The sequence below is a fragment of the Aspergillus sydowii genome, assembly GCF_001890705.1.
Source record: "Aspergillus sydowii CBS 593.65 unplaced genomic scaffold ASPSYscaffold_11, whole genome shotgun sequence".
NCBI classification, from domain to species: Eukaryota; Fungi; Ascomycota; class Eurotiomycetes; order Eurotiales; family Aspergillaceae; genus Aspergillus; species Aspergillus sydowii.
This window is the reverse complement of record NW_024467869.1, coordinates 196583-214776: the sequence shown is the minus strand read 5'-3', so window position 1 is coordinate 214776 and position 18194 is coordinate 196583. Positions and strand designations below refer to the sequence as shown.

The 18194-nt window shown below is 51.4% G+C and overlaps 5 protein-coding genes across 5 annotated transcripts; 3 read left to right on the top strand and 2 right to left on the bottom strand.

The window, feature by feature from the left end:
* Window positions 1-426: 426 nt before the first annotated feature.
* ASPSYDRAFT_158626 (fungal specific transcription factor domain-containing protein) lies at window positions 427-2988 on the top strand (the record flags this gene model as incomplete). The annotated part of the gene is made up of 8 exons (XM_040842741.1): window positions 427-500; window positions 734-834; window positions 896-1063; window positions 1114-1670; window positions 1718-1991; window positions 2043-2218; window positions 2268-2451; window positions 2516-2988. The coding sequence occupies 8 exons, from the start codon at window positions 427-429 to the stop codon at window positions 2986-2988; spliced, it is 2007 nt and encodes a 668-aa protein (XP_040699249.1).
* Window positions 2989-3341: 353 nt separating this feature from the next.
* Window positions 3342-5011, bottom strand: ASPSYDRAFT_34369 (cytochrome P450; the record flags this gene model as incomplete). The annotated part of the gene is made up of 3 exons (XM_040845236.1): window positions 3342-3377; window positions 3428-3572; window positions 3636-5011. The coding sequence occupies 3 exons, from the start codon at window positions 5009-5011 to the stop codon at window positions 3342-3344; spliced, it is 1557 nt and encodes a 518-aa protein (XP_040699248.1).
* A 1165-nt stretch (window positions 5012-6176) lies between these two features.
* On the top strand, window positions 6177-8693 carry ASPSYDRAFT_34368 (uncharacterized protein; the record flags this gene model as incomplete). Its single annotated transcript, XM_040845235.1, has 1 exon — window positions 6177-8693. The coding sequence occupies one exon, from the start codon at window positions 6177-6179 to the stop codon at window positions 8691-8693; it is 2517 nt and encodes an 838-aa protein (XP_040699247.1).
* Window positions 8694-9831: 1138 nt separating this feature from the next.
* ASPSYDRAFT_208250 (uncharacterized protein) lies at window positions 9832-12004 on the top strand (the record flags this gene model as incomplete). The annotated part of the gene is made up of 4 exons (XM_040843936.1): window positions 9832-10170; window positions 10224-10695; window positions 10745-11564; window positions 11614-12004. Coding segments are annotated over 4 exons (2022 nt in total), but the record flags the coding sequence as incomplete, so codon positions are not given.
* Window positions 12005-14352: 2348 nt separating this feature from the next.
* On the bottom strand, window positions 14353-18187 carry ASPSYDRAFT_48634 (uncharacterized protein). The gene is made up of 3 exons (XM_040847665.1): window positions 18101-18187; window positions 15352-18038; window positions 14353-15302 (listed from the first exon to the last, which is right to left on the bottom strand). Exons 1-3 carry the CDS (start codon window positions 18137-18139, stop codon window positions 14609-14611), a joined length of 3420 nt encoding a protein of 1139 aa, XP_040699245.1. The 5' UTR covers window positions 18140-18187; the 3' UTR covers window positions 14353-14608.
* Between the last annotated feature and the right edge of the window lie 7 nt (window positions 18188-18194).

Sequence of the window (18194 nt, the reverse complement as noted above, 5' to 3'; positions counted from 1 at the left end):
GGCAAAGTGCCGGACAAGATGCCGGTTTGGAGATCAAGCAGCCACTCATATTCCTTGATCAGCTTGGAAGATGGGCGTAAAATCGTAAACAGACTTGGTAGGAGTGTCCGGATCCACCCGGCAGCGTCAGCTGGCTGTGATTCCCCGGGATGCTTGCATTAGGATAATCCGGGGTAGACTGCGGCCATTAAACCCGACATTGCCAGATCCCATCGATATCGAGTCCTTTCCCTATCTCCCCTGGAGCGTAATGTCGAGGTGGATGGTTGACAACTCCATCAAAGATGCCATATCGGAAATTCCTGCCTTTATAGTCTCACAGTACCATTATCCTCGGCGTCCCGGTGGAGACACCGCGATACCCCGCCGATAACGCCTGGAATTGCTTTCACCACCTATTTTCCACTCAATACACTTGATGTCACAATGAAAGCAGCTACTGCACCCAGGGATGGCCCCGGACGACGCTCGCAGCGGGTCAGTCGGCGTGTCTCTAAAGCGTGCGTTCTCTTCGACCTAGGCGGGCTGCACAGTGGTGACATGTATAGCAAGGCTGCAGCTGCAAACGATGCCGCGACCAAAAGATCAGATGCACGGGCTCGGATCCCTGTGATCAGTGTAGCAAGCGGAATGCGGTTTGCGACTTCGATAACCCACAGCGCGTTTTGGTCTCTCGCAGGCAAGTGGCTGCATTTCTATACTGTACATCTCCCTAACTTGTAAGGAAAAACAGATATCTCAATGATCTCCACGACCGGATAGCGACGTTTCAACATAGGCTTAACCAACATGATTCGCGGGGATCGAGACAGCAGCAGCCGCCCAGCCCGACATGTTAGTATAAGTGCCAGCTGAATACGCGGAGACAGGTTATGAACCACTAACATGACGACAGGCAATAATGCACTATCAGCGCCAGACACCAGCATTCAGGATACAGAGGCACACCGAGATGTGGACAGGACATCAAAGCCCCGGGATGAAATCGGAGCAAAAGCTCCTCTTACCAACCCTTTGGCCTTTCACATCACCGACTGGGTCCCAGGCCCGACGGGGCGGCCAGGTGCGCCTTTCATACTGCGGCGGCCGTATGGAATGCTGACAACATGATAGTATTCATGGGAACATCATCGACATGGTCCTTCGGACGGCGAGTGTTGGAAATGACGCATGTGAAACTCACCGGCCTACCTCTGGCTCCAGACCCAAACAGGCTGCTTTTCGACACGCAGGTCTACGATTTCAAGTGGGATGGAAACAAAGCAAACTCCCCTTCGAATCCCTTCGATGTTTCCAATCTGCCCACGCCAGAATTCGCCAGGTACCTCATCAGTTCAGTGAAGTTCCATTGTGGACACCTCTTCTATCTAGTCGACGAGGACCAGTTCATGGAGCGCTTCGCCGCGTTCCAGCAGAATCCTACAGAGGTCGCTCGAACATCATCATTATGGTTCTGTCACTATCTTCTCGTAATAGCGTTTGGCAAAAGCTTTTTGGTTCGCTCGACAACGTCGCGGAATCCGCCGGGTTCAGACCAGTTTGTCCAAGCCATGCAATGCATGCCGGACTTTACCTTCTTCGACGACGATCCTATTGAGATGATACAGGTTTTGTGCTGTGGTGCGCTATACCTGCAGTCCGTTGACCGCAGGGCATCAGCATACCGAATGGTAAGGCCAATCATTGCCCCGTATGCACTCTATGCTAACGGCCCTAGATTGGCGCGGCACTGCGTCGGGCCTTGGAGCAAGGCATGTATACTGAGATGCATGGACTGTGTCTTGACCAAGCGTATGTGCATCGGTGTAGACTTGTCTGGTGGACAGTCTACGTGCTCGAACGCCGATTTTCGTCTCTTCAAGGGGTACCAATGGGGATCTCAGAGGACAGCATAACTGCTTCATTGCCATCGGCCTGGGATCAGGACAGTGAAACAGCCGTCTTGGAGATGCAGGTTACCCTGTGTCAAATATTGGCTAAAGTGGACTTGAGTAGGAATCATCGTGTTCAATTCGAGGGACCCCTTGACTAACTAGCCTTAGCTGTCTACGGTAGTGAGGGAAAGGTGGACAGCCGGTACCTGAGTGCAACGCAGTCTGTTCTGAGAGACATCGCGAGTGTCACACAGCGCCTCAATGGCTGCTTTGATCTCTATCGAAGCGGTGCTCTGGGCGGTATTTCTCGAGTCTCGGCGCACTTGCACCTCCTCGAGCACCAGGTATGAAAGCCTACGTCTGCTATTAGAATGTCGTGTTAATCCTTCGTAGTGTATCATACTTACGACTAGACCGCTGTTGTACCTCTTTCTCCAATCCAAGCTCGGCCAGTCTGAGCCTTCCCTCATGGACTGGCTGCAATCTAGCACTGTGAAGGCATTGCTTCAGGTCTGCGTTGAGTCTGCACAACAGACTCTGCGAATACTGTCCAATCTACTTGACCAGGGGCTTCTCGGTTGGCTCTCCCCATAAAAGATTCCTTTGAGCGCAAGACTAACGAGGACTTGCTTCATTGATAGATGCGTTTCTCCCGTTCGATATGGACGCAGTATGTGTCTCAACGATCCCATTGTTAATGGTGGCTGCGATTGATCCATCACTGCTCATGGATCATTCACCCTGGTCACAGCGTGCCTATACAATTCTGGACGACATGTCGTCCCGTGGAAGCCGTTCTGCCAAGTTGGTTCGGCAGGAATTGAATCAGTTGGATGACGAACTTTCCCAACTCTTGACGAAGGATAATATACCAATGGAGGTAGCCACGGGGGCTCTCCCTGCCCCTGAAGCAGGGCCTAGTGGTACTGAGTCCGTAGACTCCGTCCCCGCTGCTGCGGCTGGGGGCTATCTGGCGTCCGACATTACTGAGAGCTTTGGACAGCATTACGAGCTCAGCCCAGATCAGTTGATGGAGCTGGCGAACTCTCTGGATCTTAACAGCTTTACTTGGCCTTTTCCGTGGATAGACGATTTACCAGCGGCGAGTATATGATTTTGGCCTTCACAATAGTATGTCCGGTTGCACTATCTACGTCCTCCTAAGTGGTACATCGTTGCTATTCTAATATTTATAAATCTGTTTGGGCAGCATGGTCATGCTTAGCCGTCAACCGCGAGACCAGGAAGCTCTGCACTTTTTCAAAGCAACTCTTGTGATATATGGCGGCTTTGGCTTTTTCTTACCTCCTTGCCTTAGAGCCGGTAACCAAGTTATAATTCCACGGCCTTCTACTCATGCTGTATTGATTTATGATATTACTGAAAAGTAATTTTCTGTTATAATCCTTACACGGAATACATCATTGATCTCGCTGGCAAAACCATCAATACTCGTGCTCTTCAATATCAATAAGGCTTGAATTCAACGTGGCATTCATGTTCCTGTAAACACAGTGAGAATCTAAAGCAAGATACAGTTGTGGCAGACTTACTCTCACGCCACTGCAGCCCTCATCATAGAAGACCTCAAAACGGCTAGTAATTCCAGGTGAGACAGCGTCAAAGTCGCCTCTAGGTTCCGTTGTGTATCGGCGATAAATTGTCGCCAGAAGTGTGCTCATTTCTGCCATGGCAAGACTGTCCAAAGTTAGTAAATATATCTACTATTAACATTAATAAGAGGATCTACGGCCGTCTTACTGCATCCCGATACACATTCGTCCACCGCTAGAGAACGCCCAGTAAAGCCGCTTCATTTCAGCGAGGTCCTCCTCAGAGGAATCGAGCCAGCGGTCGGGATTAAACGAGAACGGATCCTTGAACACATCTGCGTTCCGGTGCAGGGTGTATGGTGAGATCGAAACGGTAGTGCGCGCGGGAATCAGATATCCATCAATTGTCATGGCTTTGGGTGATGACCTTGGCTCCGATGCTGGAAGAGGCGCGTAGAGTCTGAGCGTTTCTTTGATAACGGCATCGACGTAGTCCAACTTATCGGCTGCCTCTGCCCGCGGAATTCCGTCGGCGTTGAGCAAAGCTTCTGGCAGGCTTTGAACCTCGTGGATAAGTCTCTCCTGGAACGCCTTATGTTCCGGGCGGGAAAGAGACCAGATTGCGAACATCAAAGTATCACTTGTGGTATCAGTGCCGCCGTCGAGATGGTCTGCGCATTCAGACGCGATATCAAGATCGTCTAAGCCGTCCGGCCCTGTCTGGGAGATATGGTGTTTCCATAGTGTCGAGATAAGAGACGGATGTTCCACCCGCTGTTCTGTTGAGGCGTTGGAGAATTTCTGGCAAGCTTTCATTGCATGAAGCTTGATACCGGTATATGGAATCGGCTTTTGCACTGGGTAGAACTGGCGAGCAATGTAGCCCAGAATGCCCGCTCTTGAGTAAAGCCAGGCCGTGAATTTGGGGTGATGGACAGTAAACCATGCAAGCTTGCGACTGCCAGTGGCCATGACATCGCGGAGAAGATCCCGGTCCTTTTCCACGCCATCAAGACATGAAGTTTTGCCAAACTTGCCATAGACAAATTCCGTGATATTGTCCAAGGAAAAGTAATGCAGGGTACGAAATATGTTACTTCGGCGACCCTCCCTTTCCAGCAGTTCCACAAATCTTCTGACATTGGTTTCAATCATGCGTGCGTTTTCTCCCTTTATCATCACAGATTTGGCGTAAGTATGAGCGACGAGCTTCTTTCGCTCAGAATGCTGCTTCGTAGAATTAAACGAGAACATATTCAGGCGCCCGTACGCTGCAAACATGTGGTAGAAGTTGGTTCTTTCGAAACCGCTCCCGGCACCGTAGATCGCACGCAACGCTGATAGACTGTTGAAAGACACTTCGCTCGGGCCTACGCGAACCACCGGTCCGTATTCTTCGTGCAGCGCATGGATCTTGCGGGTGCGCGAACCCTTGTAGTCTTCGTACGCAAGTCTCCATTTCGTCAAGGCAAAGGACCTGGGGCCTGGGATCCGCGCGAGGGGGCTGAAGAATAGAGAAAAACAGATGGAATGAATTAGCAAAGCTACAATCACTGTAGCGACTGCGGCAATCGCCATAGACATTTCGAAGGTGGTTCAGACGACGTGATCACAAAGGTGTCTTCAGGTGGTGACTATTGGGACTGCACGTCCGAGTCAATCTCTCTTTTATTCCCGCTCCAGTTGTGGGAACTAGACTTATTTGAACGTTTAGTGTAGAGGACGTTAAACGGGAGGTGTCAGCGAGGCTGCGGAGACTGTTATCGATTTCAGTTCGGTGGGGTCGACACTTTTAGAGTTGCAGTCTTGTTCTCTTTGGGTTGTTGGGCTCTGTCCTGTCTCTTTGACAGGTCCTCGGCGCCGAGTTAGTAGAGGACTTCACTCACTTTCTCAGATTCAGCAAATCCACCCTGGCGTTTCTCCAACACTCCACAGCGAAATGCGGGGAAGACTTGAAGAATGGCCCCGAGAAGTCGACCAGATTATCAATATTGAAGCAACTCCTGAGGAGCACATGGTTCTCCGGAAGCTCAATTCCATGTATACTGCTGAATAGCCCATATTCAATAGGGAACGTAAGTCTATTAGAGCCTTCTAGGTTGATCACACTAATTACTGTGCCTACTTTTTACAATTCCTCGACAAGGTCGCCCTTGGCAGGCTGGGTTCTTCAACTTAACTTAGTATATAGTTCCAGTAATCTTAACTAACAGGGAAATAGTACTAAGACATTCCCATGGTTTAATTAGGGCAAATAGAACACTCAAAATCCTTCGCCTATACTGCAGCGGCAGCACATCCGCACCAATGTTTCTTACTCACAGCAATCATCCCTATAGTACTATACTTCTTACAGTAATCAGAAACTTTTATATAAATTGTATTCTTAATAATGTTAATAGGTGAGCTCGCCTAGAACATCGTCTGATTCTCTCTAGTAGGAAGTGTTACATGGAGTGCTAAGTTCCTTTTCGACAGCGGCAACATCCGCGATCCAAGCCAGTGACTGGTCAAGAAACTGTACCTGATATTCGTTTACGGTAGAGTTCACCAACTAACGTACAAACTATATTAGCCGCATAGGTTCGAATGGAGAGCAGACTTGTCAGGCTCTGCTTACGCGGGGCCAGTAGCTTGCTACGCGGGGCTGTTGGGCTGAAGATCCAGCACTGACTCAGGCAGCAATCGAACAACGAAGATTATACATTCAAAGGCTACAACCCCATAGAAAAGTGGCTTGATGAGCAGGATGAATCGCACCGAGTCTGGCCTTTTTACACGCGCTCGAGAGAGCACGCGGCGAGTGACTGAGTCTGACAGCAACACCAGAGATGGGAAAGACCAACGGGCGATAGCCGACTCCGAGGACAATAATGACAATGCAGAAAGCGATCGCAGCTCTTCATCGGCCTGCTCCAGCCTCGAAGCTGCCGTCGATTCATCATCGGGTCCTGCACCGCTCAGTCGAGTGGTTGGGTCTTTTATCGCACCGCCGCCGTCTAAAGAGCACATGGACTGGCATACACTGCGAAGCTTACTCTATCTGCTACGCTTTGGGTCGGTGGCATCCCCTCATCGAGATCCAACAGTGTTGGCCGCCCTTGATCAGACCCAGAAGGCAGTGCTCGCGCTTCTCGAAGAATGGTGGACGGGACAAGCGCATGATAAGATATTGCCCAAAATGAAACAATATACTTTTTTCCATGCGCTCGAAAGCGCCGCGGACGAAAGCACCTTCGATTTTCACTTAGAGACTCTGGAGAGTCTAGCATGCGAGGGAGATCTTCCTTTTCTGCACGAAGCTGCAAGAATTTACAGGCTATCCCTGAGTAGTGGTGAGGATGACCCGAGTCGGTATATGGAGTACGTTGAGAGAATCCCACAAGATATGCGCGAATCTGCAGAAGATCAATATCACGGGAATATGGGAACCCTCTACTCCTGCGAGCTGGATCCTCTGGAGCAAACATCATACCAGAAATCTTTCCGGGAAGTTGCGGCTGATGTATCTGCACGCGAGCGAATTGCGCGGCATGCACTGACGCACGTCAACTCAGGCAGGATGGAAAACCCATCTTCCGGTGCAATGCTAGAAAAGTCAAGACTGAAAGATTTTTCCCAGCCCATTCCAACCATCCTTGACCCCTGCCATTGGCTCGCAAGCAACGAGGCGGTCGGCTTCCCTTGGTACCTGTGGGATATCGAGCTCGGTTGTACAGTCAGGACCACGGAAATACCCTCCGAGAATATTCGATACTCGATAGTAAGCCACACATGGGGCCGGTTGAGAGACGGAGAAGCCATGGAGAGCGTTTGCGGGGTGCCATGGCGTGTTCCCAAGATAACTCGTTATGATGTCAAGCTGCTCCCCCAGATGATTAAAGATGCCGGGTTTTCAGAGCCATATATATGGATGGATCTTCTCTGTATTCCACAGGAGATGTCGGTCGACTGGCAACTGGCGATTTGCAAGGCGGAACTGCCAAGGCAGTTGGCTATCTTTAGAAATGCTAGCACCGCGGTTGTATGGCTGAATGATGTTGCCAGCTGGAAGAGCACAGAGGGGGCTATTGTCTGGATGGGGCTGAGGTACTTGGGTGATGATCCTACAGGCCCAGCAAGGTATACGGGCCTCTATGACCTGGACACTGGGTGTGATATTGCCGCGCCAAACGCTTCAAGCCCCTGTGGTCTGGTCAAAGCAGATATCATTGAAGACGCTGAAGATACTGAACAGGAACAGGTACCATCTGCATGGTTCACATCCTTATGGACTCTTCAGGAAATCTTGATTCGCCCTGACATGGTCTTGCTGGATAAGAACTGGCAGCCCCTAGCTATTGGAAATACCTTGCTCATAACCCTGGACAGTCTGGTCTCGCTCGCTGGTGAGCTATCCGCAACCGAAGATGCCCCGATAGGCGCAGAGTCATTGTTATCAATGTTCCACGACCGGCATCTGTCTCTCCTCAGAATAGAGAGCCGACTTGTCCCTTTGGTCCTCGGCGCAAATCGAGTGTCAACATGTCCGCGGGCACCAGCAATAATGTCAGCAATGGGCGCAACAAACTGGTTTCGAGGCCGTACTCTACAGCAGTTCCAATCGCCTGAGGAGGCCGACCTGCTTGTTCTCGGTTGCTACCCCTTAGACTTTGTCAATGAAGTGCTCGACCTTTCCGGCGCAGCCTTCTTTTCTTGCACGACCACCACCGCCACTCTGGTGATGGATGATGATACCGGTACCAAGCCAGCGCCCGGCTACCCACTCCAAGGTACAATGCTTCCGTTTATGCCTATTCCTGCGAACCTATATCAAGGTGTTCTAGAGCCAGGTGATGCCCAAGTCGATGATATCGATCACTCGTCCGTGAGCAGCTGGCGTATTCACCTTGATGGGAGCGTCACCCTCCCAACGGTCGCCATTATTGCGTCCAATTCAATAGAGCTACAGAGCTCCTGCCAGCTCAAATGTTTAATACAATGCAATGATCCGGAAAACATTACCTCATTGCACACGGTCTGGGGTGTTTTGCCACTCTATGACTGGATACGCAGATTTGGTGGCGACGCACATGCAATATGCACCAGGCTTTCCGAGGAACATATAGTAGGAATCATCATTCATCGGTGGGCGAACAGTAATTCCTATGTCAAGGCCGGAGGGTTTAGTTACGGTTGGCCTGATACCTTTGGGGGTCCGGATGAAGAGAACAAGATAGTTCCAGAGCTCTTGACGGTGCTTGATGTTAACTGGCACGTTTTATAAAATCAATAACACGGCAAACCTGGGTGTCCGGAGCAGTTAGCCAGCCCCGCGGGGCCTGTTTTGGTGCAGCTTAAACAAAGACCGAGCACAGACAAGATCATGGACACTGCGCTGGAAGTATGAAGTCCTGTACAAGGCTTTTGCTTTGCGGGCGTATTATTCACGACGCGAATCGTAGGCTCTGAGCTGACAGGATGTAGGGTAGGTAGCATGTGAATGAGTTAGATTGATGGCTATCATGCTGGCTGGCACATACATACCCAGATAACCACCGGTACGTGCAAGAGGGGCTCCATGCTTTCTATGGCATGAGACCGGCATCGACCTTGCTATCGCGCAGAAAACAGATTTTATACAGCAGTAGTGGTTTGGGGGGGTTGGGGATGAGGTTTGTCGGTTTGATGTCGTAGGCGACTATCTCCGGCGTCATGGTTTCAAAGCAGCTGTAAAACGCGCTAATACTGAGTTATTCAGAGTAAGGTTGACACATATTTTCAGATCTATTCACCTATAAAGATAACCTCTGGAATTCTAATTAGAAGCTACTGGACTGTGTACTAGGGCACTGATGCACTACGGCCGTGTACACTGGTCGGACGTGCAGGGAGAAGATTGGCCATCTACTCATGGTGTAAAAACCAACTTCTATAGCACTAATTAAACTCTTTACCATTTTTCGAACATGAAAGGACCCAAGACGTCATTCCCACCCAGCTAGGCAGCCTGGCGGGGCAGTGCTGTAGCATGAGATGCTGTCACTGCACAGCCTCGCAAACTTATTCTACACCATGTAGGACATCTCATGGAATTCAATTATTATGAAATACGTGGAAATGTTGGACACTGTGCGAGCAGAAGCACAGAGATTGAGGTCCTTTAATTTTCCATGTATACCATCAGTCACCGACCAATATGAGGACTAAACCCGGTCTACGTGTGCCAGATACACAAAGTGCCCAACGATCAGCGGCCTTAGATGAGCAGATCCCCGCCAGATCTTCGTGTCAGCACAGCCTACGCCCCTCGTCCAATTTGGCGCTGCCTCGAGAACAAGTTTCAATATCTGCCGTTCGCCCTGTACATTTTTTACCAGCTATTTTGGCTACAAACGCCAACCACCATATACCTCAGCAGCACCATGGACGGAGGCAGCCAAGATCTCTGGCTGTCCGCCATGAACAGGCTGGACGAGGCGGATAAGCAGCTCCTCGCATTTGGCGACGTCACCAACCCCGTTCAACGACTCGACGTACTCGACGTGCTTGGACAGACGACGCGGGAAGCGTACGAGGTATGCGTTCGCAAGCGATGGTCTTTGAAACTTCCCGGGTCACAGGGAAAGAGGATTGTCGTGCGAGACCTCATCGGAAAGATAGCCCACTGGCTGGAGGTGTTCAAGGGCATCGGAGACCAGGCTGTCAACTTTGACCCGGCATTTGCTGCTCTTCCCTGGGCTGGCGCGCGATTCTTGTTACAGGTCTGTCTACCGTCTCTATAATCTAGAGGCTTGCCACGTTAACACCGAGGTAGATTGCGATCAACGACTTTGCGAAATTTGACTTCGTTGTGGAAGCGGCCGAGAGGATATCAAGGATGTCTGCTCGCTATAGAATCATTGAGAAGCTGTATTTGCGACGTGTCTCTGAAGCGACTAGGCAGCTGGAGCAGGCCCTCGTCGCGCTATATGCTACGACACTCATGTATCTGGCCAAGGCAAAACGATATTTTGAGGAGAACACTGCCCTTCGTATCCTGCATAGTGGGCTCCTAGCCAAGAGTGACCTCCATGAGTTGCTGGAGAAACTGGAAGCCCATGAGAGAGAAGCAGACCGCTGTACCAGCCTGGTAGAGGCAGAAGTGAGCCAGGATACCGCTGGCCAAATTGCGGACCTTTCACTGGAAATTAAACAAATGTCAGCACTGAGGGACGCCTTGGTGAGTATAGACCAGCCTATCCTACACATGTCGCTTCAGCTTGATAGAGTGCAGGATCATCTTGACAGTATGCCCATTCCTCGCTGTAACAAGTGATCCGCTAAATAATTGATTAGACTTGCAACGAAAGGAAATACTGGACTGGATCTCGTCGCAGAGATACGGGGACTACCACAGGGTTATCAAAGACAGAGTCCTGGAGGGAACTTGCAGCTGGATCGTGCAACACCCGGAATTCCTTAAATGGAATGTTGACAGCACAAGCTCACTTCTCTGGCTACATGGCACTCAGGGAGTTGGAAAGAGCTGCTTGACCTCTGTGGTAATCGAGAATAGTATGGAGTTCGCTCGCCTGGATCAAAGCTGTGCACTGGCCTACTTCTACTGCTCGCGCAATACATCTGAGCTCCAACGAGCAGACCCGCAGAAAATACTCGCTTGTATCGCCCGTCAGCTCTCTAGTGCCTCTCCTGACCGTCCTATCGCTCCTCCGGCAATTTCATTGTATAACAAGCTGCGTTCAGTCGATGGATCCCGGGAGATACTCAGTATACCGGAGCTAGTTGAGCTCATCCTTGAGCTCACCAGTCTGTATTCGAGAACTACCATCATATTGGACGCGCTGGACGAGTGCAATCCGGAGACGAGATGGGAAATAGTCGATGCACTGAATGATATCGTCGCTGACTCCACCGGCCTGGTCAAGGTGTTCATTAGCTCTCGCGAAGAAGGCGATTTGCGATTGTCGATCCAGGACCATACTGGCGTTCAGGTGACGGCCTTGGAGAATAACGAGGATATCCAAAAGTTTGTCGAAGTGGAAACGGATAGAATGGTTGCTAAAAGACAGCTTCTTGGCCGTATCAAACAGCCATCCACGAAAGAGGAGCTCAAACAGCTTATCAAGCGTGATGTTGTTTCCAAGGCCAACGGGATGTAAGTTATATATCAGCCATCTTGCATCTCCTAGAGGCTAATGAGGCAGGTTCCGATGGGCTGAGTTGCAGCTGGCAAGCCTTCGAGGGATCCACTTCGAGAAAGACATCCGTTCTGAGCTGTCTCGAATCCCTCGTGATTTGAATATCCTGTATGAAGACCTCTACCACAGGGCAGTTGAGTGTGCCAAAGATACAGCCCGGGCTGTAATGCAAAATACTCTAAGGTGGATGTTATGCTCTCGGAGCGTCCTTCCCCAAACAGACTTTCTTCAGGCTGTCACGGCGTTCTTAGATATCGACATTGACGAGTTTGACGAGGACGTTGTCTTGGACCTCCTGAGCAACTTTGTCGTCAGCTATACGACCGAGTCAGGAGTGCAGAGTTTTCGATTTGCGCATCTCACTGTCCGAGAGTTCCTAGAGAGGAAGCCTGAATATAGCGTCGAATCCAGTAATTTGTTTGCTGCGGAGGTGTCTCTACTAACATTAATCGGTTGTTCTGGGTCACCTAATGCCAGTCGGTTTGTCCAAGGACTGGGGCTCGATACTTCTACTTTCATACCCTTTTCAGAGGTCGAATCCCATACAAAGGGCATCCACGACTATTGCATCAGGTTTTGGGGTGACCATTGTGAGCTCGCTGGCGCAGAAAATCGAGCGGCAGAGAGTAAACATCTGCATCGCCTGCTGCATTTTTTTCTCTTTGACGATTCCGATGAAAACTGCCCCCAAGGTCGCTGGTGGCGATCTTATCCTCGCTTTCTGCCTGGCAAGACCCGGTCTAGCTCGCATATCAAGCGGTTCTTTTACGACCATGAGCGATCTTCCGATCGGGCCCTTTACCTGGCCAGTCGCTATGGCTTTGTCGAGATTGTTAACTTGGCAAGACCTGAGGTATTCGATGCCCACTTGCAGGCCGAGTGTGCCATGGCTGCAGCCACTCATCAGCAGCACTCTGTCCTCAGGTCTTTTCTTGATATCAAGTGCCACACTCGTTGGCTGCAAGATGTGTTATTCCAAATGGTCGATTTGGGTGATGCCAACGGTGTCCGTGAATTCCTGCCATTGCTCGAGCCCACGGAAGTGACTGCACACATGCTATCGCGCACAAGGAGCCCTGAAATAATTTTGATGCTGCTCGACCATAACAGCGACCTTCAAATCACGGCAAAAATCGTCGAGGAGTATGGCTGGGCCCCTGGCTGCATCAATGCCTACCTTTCGCGCGCCCCGGACTTGGAGATCACGTCGAGGATACTCGAGAACGCTATCGCAAGCATGGACTTTGATTCATTCAAGCGTCTCGTTGACCGCGTTGACCCCGCGATGATTACCTGCGATGTCATCGCTGTGGCCCTGTTCCAGGAGCACTTAGGGCCGCACGTACTACGGATGACGGAGCTGCTCCTTGAGCGTACTGGTAGAATCGAGGTCACAGACGATGCTATGATGCAGGCCGTCAGCAACAGCAGCAACCCCGAGATGATGAAGAAACTTATTGACCGGGGATGGCCCCTCGGTCCACACATTATTGAATTCGGTGCTATGTACGCGAGCGAAGATGTATTCCAGGTTCTATTCCAGGCTGCCAATGCAAAAGTCACACCCCGTCTACTGGAACTGGCTGCGGCCAATTACAAAGATGGAGCGAGGATGGTCAAGCTTCTCGTGGGCCTCTTTGATGGTACAGTTGGCGGCGAGACCTGGGACAGAATGTTGATAAGGTGTGCTCGCAACACGCTCTGGGGTCAAGAGACGATGGGCATGCTCCTCGGGCTCAAACCCACCATGAAGATCGCAGAGAAAGTGTTCCTGGCTGCACTGGAGACGAGCTGGAAGGACCATGGCATGTTTAATCGGATCCTGGATGATAATCGGGAATTGGAAATCACCGACAACGTTGTACGATACGCCTTGGAGCGTCTGAAGTACGACGAGACCATCAGGAAGATCCTCGATCGTCATGGCTGTTCCGTCATTTCCTGCGACATGATGCTCGGTGCAGTGCGTAACCGTTTATATGGAGACGAGATGACCAAGCTGCTCCTGCAAAGAGAGGGTATGCTGGAGCGGCCCTCTTTAGAAGTCTTAAATGCAGTCATTGGCAATGACCATTCGGGCTATGAGGTACTACAGATGCTCGAGAGCCGGTTTGGACAGTTCACGTTCACGGACGCAGACTTGGAAAGGGCCTCATCTGGAAGTCTCAAAATGTTGAAACTCGTTCTCGCTCGCTGTGGGACAGCACGTATTCCTGGCTCAGTCCTGCAGGCTGCAGCATCTCGTGCCCACTTGGACGTCCTCAAACACCTCTTGCAGTTATACGATGGCCCTATCACCCGTGAAATGGTGGTCGCGGCAGCTGGAAATCAGGGAAGTGGCGCAGAGAAGTTCAAACTCGTTTGGGACCTTGCTCCAGAGGTCAAGCCGTGTCGTGAAATATTTCTTGCAGCAGCGAAGACAGGAGATGGCAACCTCAGTCTCGTAATGGACCGGCTTGAGGACGAAAGCGTATGTCAAGCCGTGCTGGATGCCGCCGTGCAGTCGAGGACCAGCTGCTACGCCATTGTGCGTACTTTCCTCCAAAGGGGAGTCCCTATCAAGATTTCGAATAAGACTGTCATGGATGCCATTCGGTCAGGCAATGGCAGAATACTATCTCTTGTTTTGGATCACGTAGCCGAGTTCAAGGTCACACAAGAAATGGTTGACCTTGCCCTTGAGCTTGAAGACTCCGACTGCCTAATGATTTTCGATCGGCAGGAGAGCTCTATGGGATTGGACTTACAAGGAGTGCAACAGTGGATGTCCGGCTTTTGGAAAACAGCCTGGTCGGGGCAGTTCGACCTGGGTAGTTAAGATTTTCCGATATCATGATGTTACGGCAGATACCACGTACGGTCTGTATAGTATTGTCAACCATATCGTATTAGCTTAGGAATCAATCTAAAACGGCGTGCTATATACAGAAGTAGCCAGATTCAAACGTTATCAAACATGCAGTGAGAAGCACAAGCAAGAAATTCACAAGATGATGGCGTATCAGACATGTCTATCGCCGGGCTTCTCGGTCTCGGGGTTGTAGCTGCTGTCTGCAGCTTCCTGTTCCACTTCATCCTCTGAACTATCCTCGTCACCATCCTTCTTTCGTAGGGCCTTTATCTTCCGCCCCAGTCGGTGCATCCCACGGCTCAGAGGACGGTATACAAGTACCACTGGAGTTCCGACAAACTTTGCAATGGCGTGAAACCAGGGGTCAGGGAATAACCGGACAACGATTGCCCAGGGGAGCGAGATGGCGGCGACACAAATACAGATAGCCCATTGTTCATCGTGGATCCGGACGATGCTGAAGGCAGCACCGCCGAAGAATGCAATGACGACCTGACACCCGACCATGATACAGTTGATCCCGATGAAGAACCAGTTCCTGTGCAGACCAGCCAGGATATTGAATTTGTTGTCCAGCCGGCGGTTGTTGAACTCGTTGAAGATCTGCATCCAGACGAAGGTGTTGAAGACGATCGAGCGGCGGATATCCTCTGGATAGTCGAGGAATTCCTGCCGAGGGCCGAAGTGCAGGATCAGGGTTACGGTGAGCTGGAAGATGGACTGTCCGATTATCATCTTCCACATCGTGGTGGAGATCAGAGGGGCGCCGCCTTTGATGGGCTTGCGGTTGAGGATTTCTTCGGTTGGAGGGTCGGTGGCCAGTGCAAGGGCTGCGAGGGAGTCCCTGGTAGAGTCAGTATGTGATTGATATCAAAGGCAATGGGAAGGCTTACATGATGAGGTTAATCCACAGTAGTTGCACAGCCGTCAGGACAGAGCGCATCTCCGAGTCCGCAACGGAAGAGATGAAGGTCAGAAGAACGGCGGTGATATTGACGGTGATCTGGAACTGCAGGAACTTGCGGACGGCGTCGTTGACAGCTCGTCCCCACATCAGGGCTGTGAGAATACTTGCAAAGTTGTCATCCATGAGGACAATGGCCGAAGCCTCCTTGGCCACCTCTGTGCCTGAAATTCCCATGGAAAATCCGATATTGGCGGCCTTGAGTGCAGGGCCATCGTTGGTGCCGTCTCCTGTCACTGCGACAATCTCTCCCAACTCCCGTAGCCTAGTAACAAGGATGCGCTTGTCTTCAGGTGATGAACGCGCAAGGACCTGTAGTCTAGGCAGAACATCATCGAACTCAGCGTCCGACAGAGTTCGAAAGCGAGGGCCCTCCATGACAATGCCTCCTGTATAGATGCCGCAGTCGGTTGCAATGGCTTTGGCTGTGACCATGTTGTCACCGGTGACCATGCGAACCGTCACTCCAGCATGATGGCACTTTGCCACGGCCTCTGGGACGCCGGGTCTGATAGGATCCTGAATACCGACCACTCCCAGGAAAGCCATGTCAGCTAGGAGAAGGCCGAGGTCTGCCTCGGACGGGTCATCGGGGTTGAGTGCGTGCTTTGGCGGCCATTCTGCAAAGTCCCGAGAGACCAAGGCGATTGTGCGGAGAGACTGCTTTGCATAGTCCAGAATAACCTGCTCAAGTCTCTCGCGTTCACTAGAGTTGAGTTCAATCTGGCCCGTTGGCATCCAGACAGACGAGCTGTATCCCAGCAGGATCTCCGAAGCGCCCTTGACAAGAAATCTGTATGTTCCATTTGGCAATTGAATAACAGCCCCCATGCATTTCCGGCCGGAATCAAAAGGCATCAACTGGACAGTCGTGGCATTGGCTCGTTCCTCGGCGAGAGATCCCATTCCCAGGACATCCCGGGCAAACCCTAACAGCGCAGTCTCGGTCTTGGAACCAACAAACCCAGGGACACCGTTCTCCTCGCCCTCGAACGCGGTCGAATTGATTGCAACAGAATCTATAATTGCCCGTTTCTGTTCCGGTGTGAGTGAGCTTGCAAAAGCAGCTGAGCGGCGTTCCTTTCCAGTCTGGTTCTTGTCGTCAAAGTCGTCATCACCGAATGTTCCAGTCACGACTGTCATTTTATTTGTCGTGAGAGTTCCAGTTTTATCAGAGCAGACGGTTGTTGCATTCCCCATGGTCTCGCAGGATTTCAGCACTCGAACCAGGTTATTCAGTTTGACCATGCGCGTGGTTGCAAATGCCAGTGCGAGAGTCACTGCCAGTGGCAGGCCTTCAGGGACAGCCACGACGATGACTGTAATAGCAACAATCAGTATGTCAATAACCTGCGACGCCTTTTCCGTGCTAGTACGAGGATTCCCCGAAAGGGTTCCCAGAAAGCGAAATAGCAGAATAAAAAACAGGAAGATGGCAGAACTGGCTCCTAGTTTAGCAATGGCACCCGCTAATCGATCGAGCTTCTTCTGCAAAGGAGTCGCCTCCATATCCTGGCGCATGGCCATGAGGATCTTCCCATAGCTGGAGTTGACGCCGACGGAGGTGACGAGACACGTTCCCACGCCCTCGAGCACTTTGCTGCCGGAGATGATGAACGGGTCCATGTCCTGCTGCTTGGTGTGTCCTTGCTCCAGTAGACGCAGGGTCTGCTCTGCCCCGGTCTTCTTGAGCTGGTCCGACTCGCCAGTGGCAGACGACTCGTCGCATTTGACATTATGCCCGTCGATATAAACGCCGTCAACTGGGACCAGATCTCCAGGCTCCAGGTGTAGAATGTCGCCAACCAATACATCGTGAACCGATATCCTGACTGACTTGCCAGACCGAACCACGGTCACCTCACGGTCCTCCTTTTTCTTGTTGAGTTTGACGAAAGCGCGCTCCTTCTGGTAGTCGTTCAGTGAGCCCACCATTACCACGATCACAATTGCAACACAGATTGCACATCCCTCCACCCAGTTCAATGGCATTCCAGAGCCCGGCTCATGCTCGACTCCAAATGTCTCGTATAATCCTAATGCCAATGAAATTGCTGCCGCTGCAGTCAGCAAAATCAAGACCTTGTCGTTGTAGGCCAGCCACATCAGCTTCCATAACGGCGTCGCTTTTTTCTCCGGGAGAACGTTTTGTTTAAACACGCGAATCCGATCAGAATGAACATCGCTCGATGACTCGTCCGTGGTAAGACCCGTGCTGAGATCCGTCTGAAGCCCATTCGCCAACCCAGACAATCCCCCCAGTGCGAGCAAGGCCGCCAGCGACTTGGGATTCAGCAGTTTGTTCAGTTGCCCCGGCGAGTACGCGAACGGGTTATTGTCGACCTGGAAATCCGCCTCTGTCCCCGGGTCTGGCCGCAGCGCCTCCCCCTGCTCGTCCGCTGAAAACACGCTCGGCGCTTCGCTTGACGATGGCTTGTCTTTATCCTTCGGAACCTCGAGCCCCGCGTTGCTGGTTGCCATTGTGCTGCCGCTCATCGCTCGATCGCGACCGGTATACTCGCTGTCCACCGCTGTCAGATTGCTCAGCGATCGCTCGCGGGACGTCGCATCGGCACGGTCAGTCGCGACATTGGGATCGGAATCTGCAGGCGTCTCCTGTAGTGAACGATGTTAGTAGATGCCAACACGAGTAACAAGCTGTGGCGACAGGCAAGTACCTCGACAGTGATGGCCGGCACAGGCGTGGACGACGCCATCTCGTTCAAATACAAAGTACAGGCGGATCAGCCGGATTTCCCATTGGAGACACGA

Coding starts and splice junctions, on each gene's coding strand:
- ASPSYDRAFT_48634 (XM_040847665.1), bottom strand. CDS start 18,139: ATGGCGTCGTCCACGCCTGTGCCGGCCATCACTGTCGAG. Junction 18,039..18,100: donor TGCCGGCCATCACTGTCGAG/GTACTTGCCTGT, acceptor CGTTCACTACAG/GAGACGCCTGCAGATTCCGA. Junction 15,303..15,351: donor CTGTGGATTAACCTCATCAT/GTAAGCCTTCCC, acceptor TGACTCTACCAG/GGACTCCCTCGCAGCCCTTG.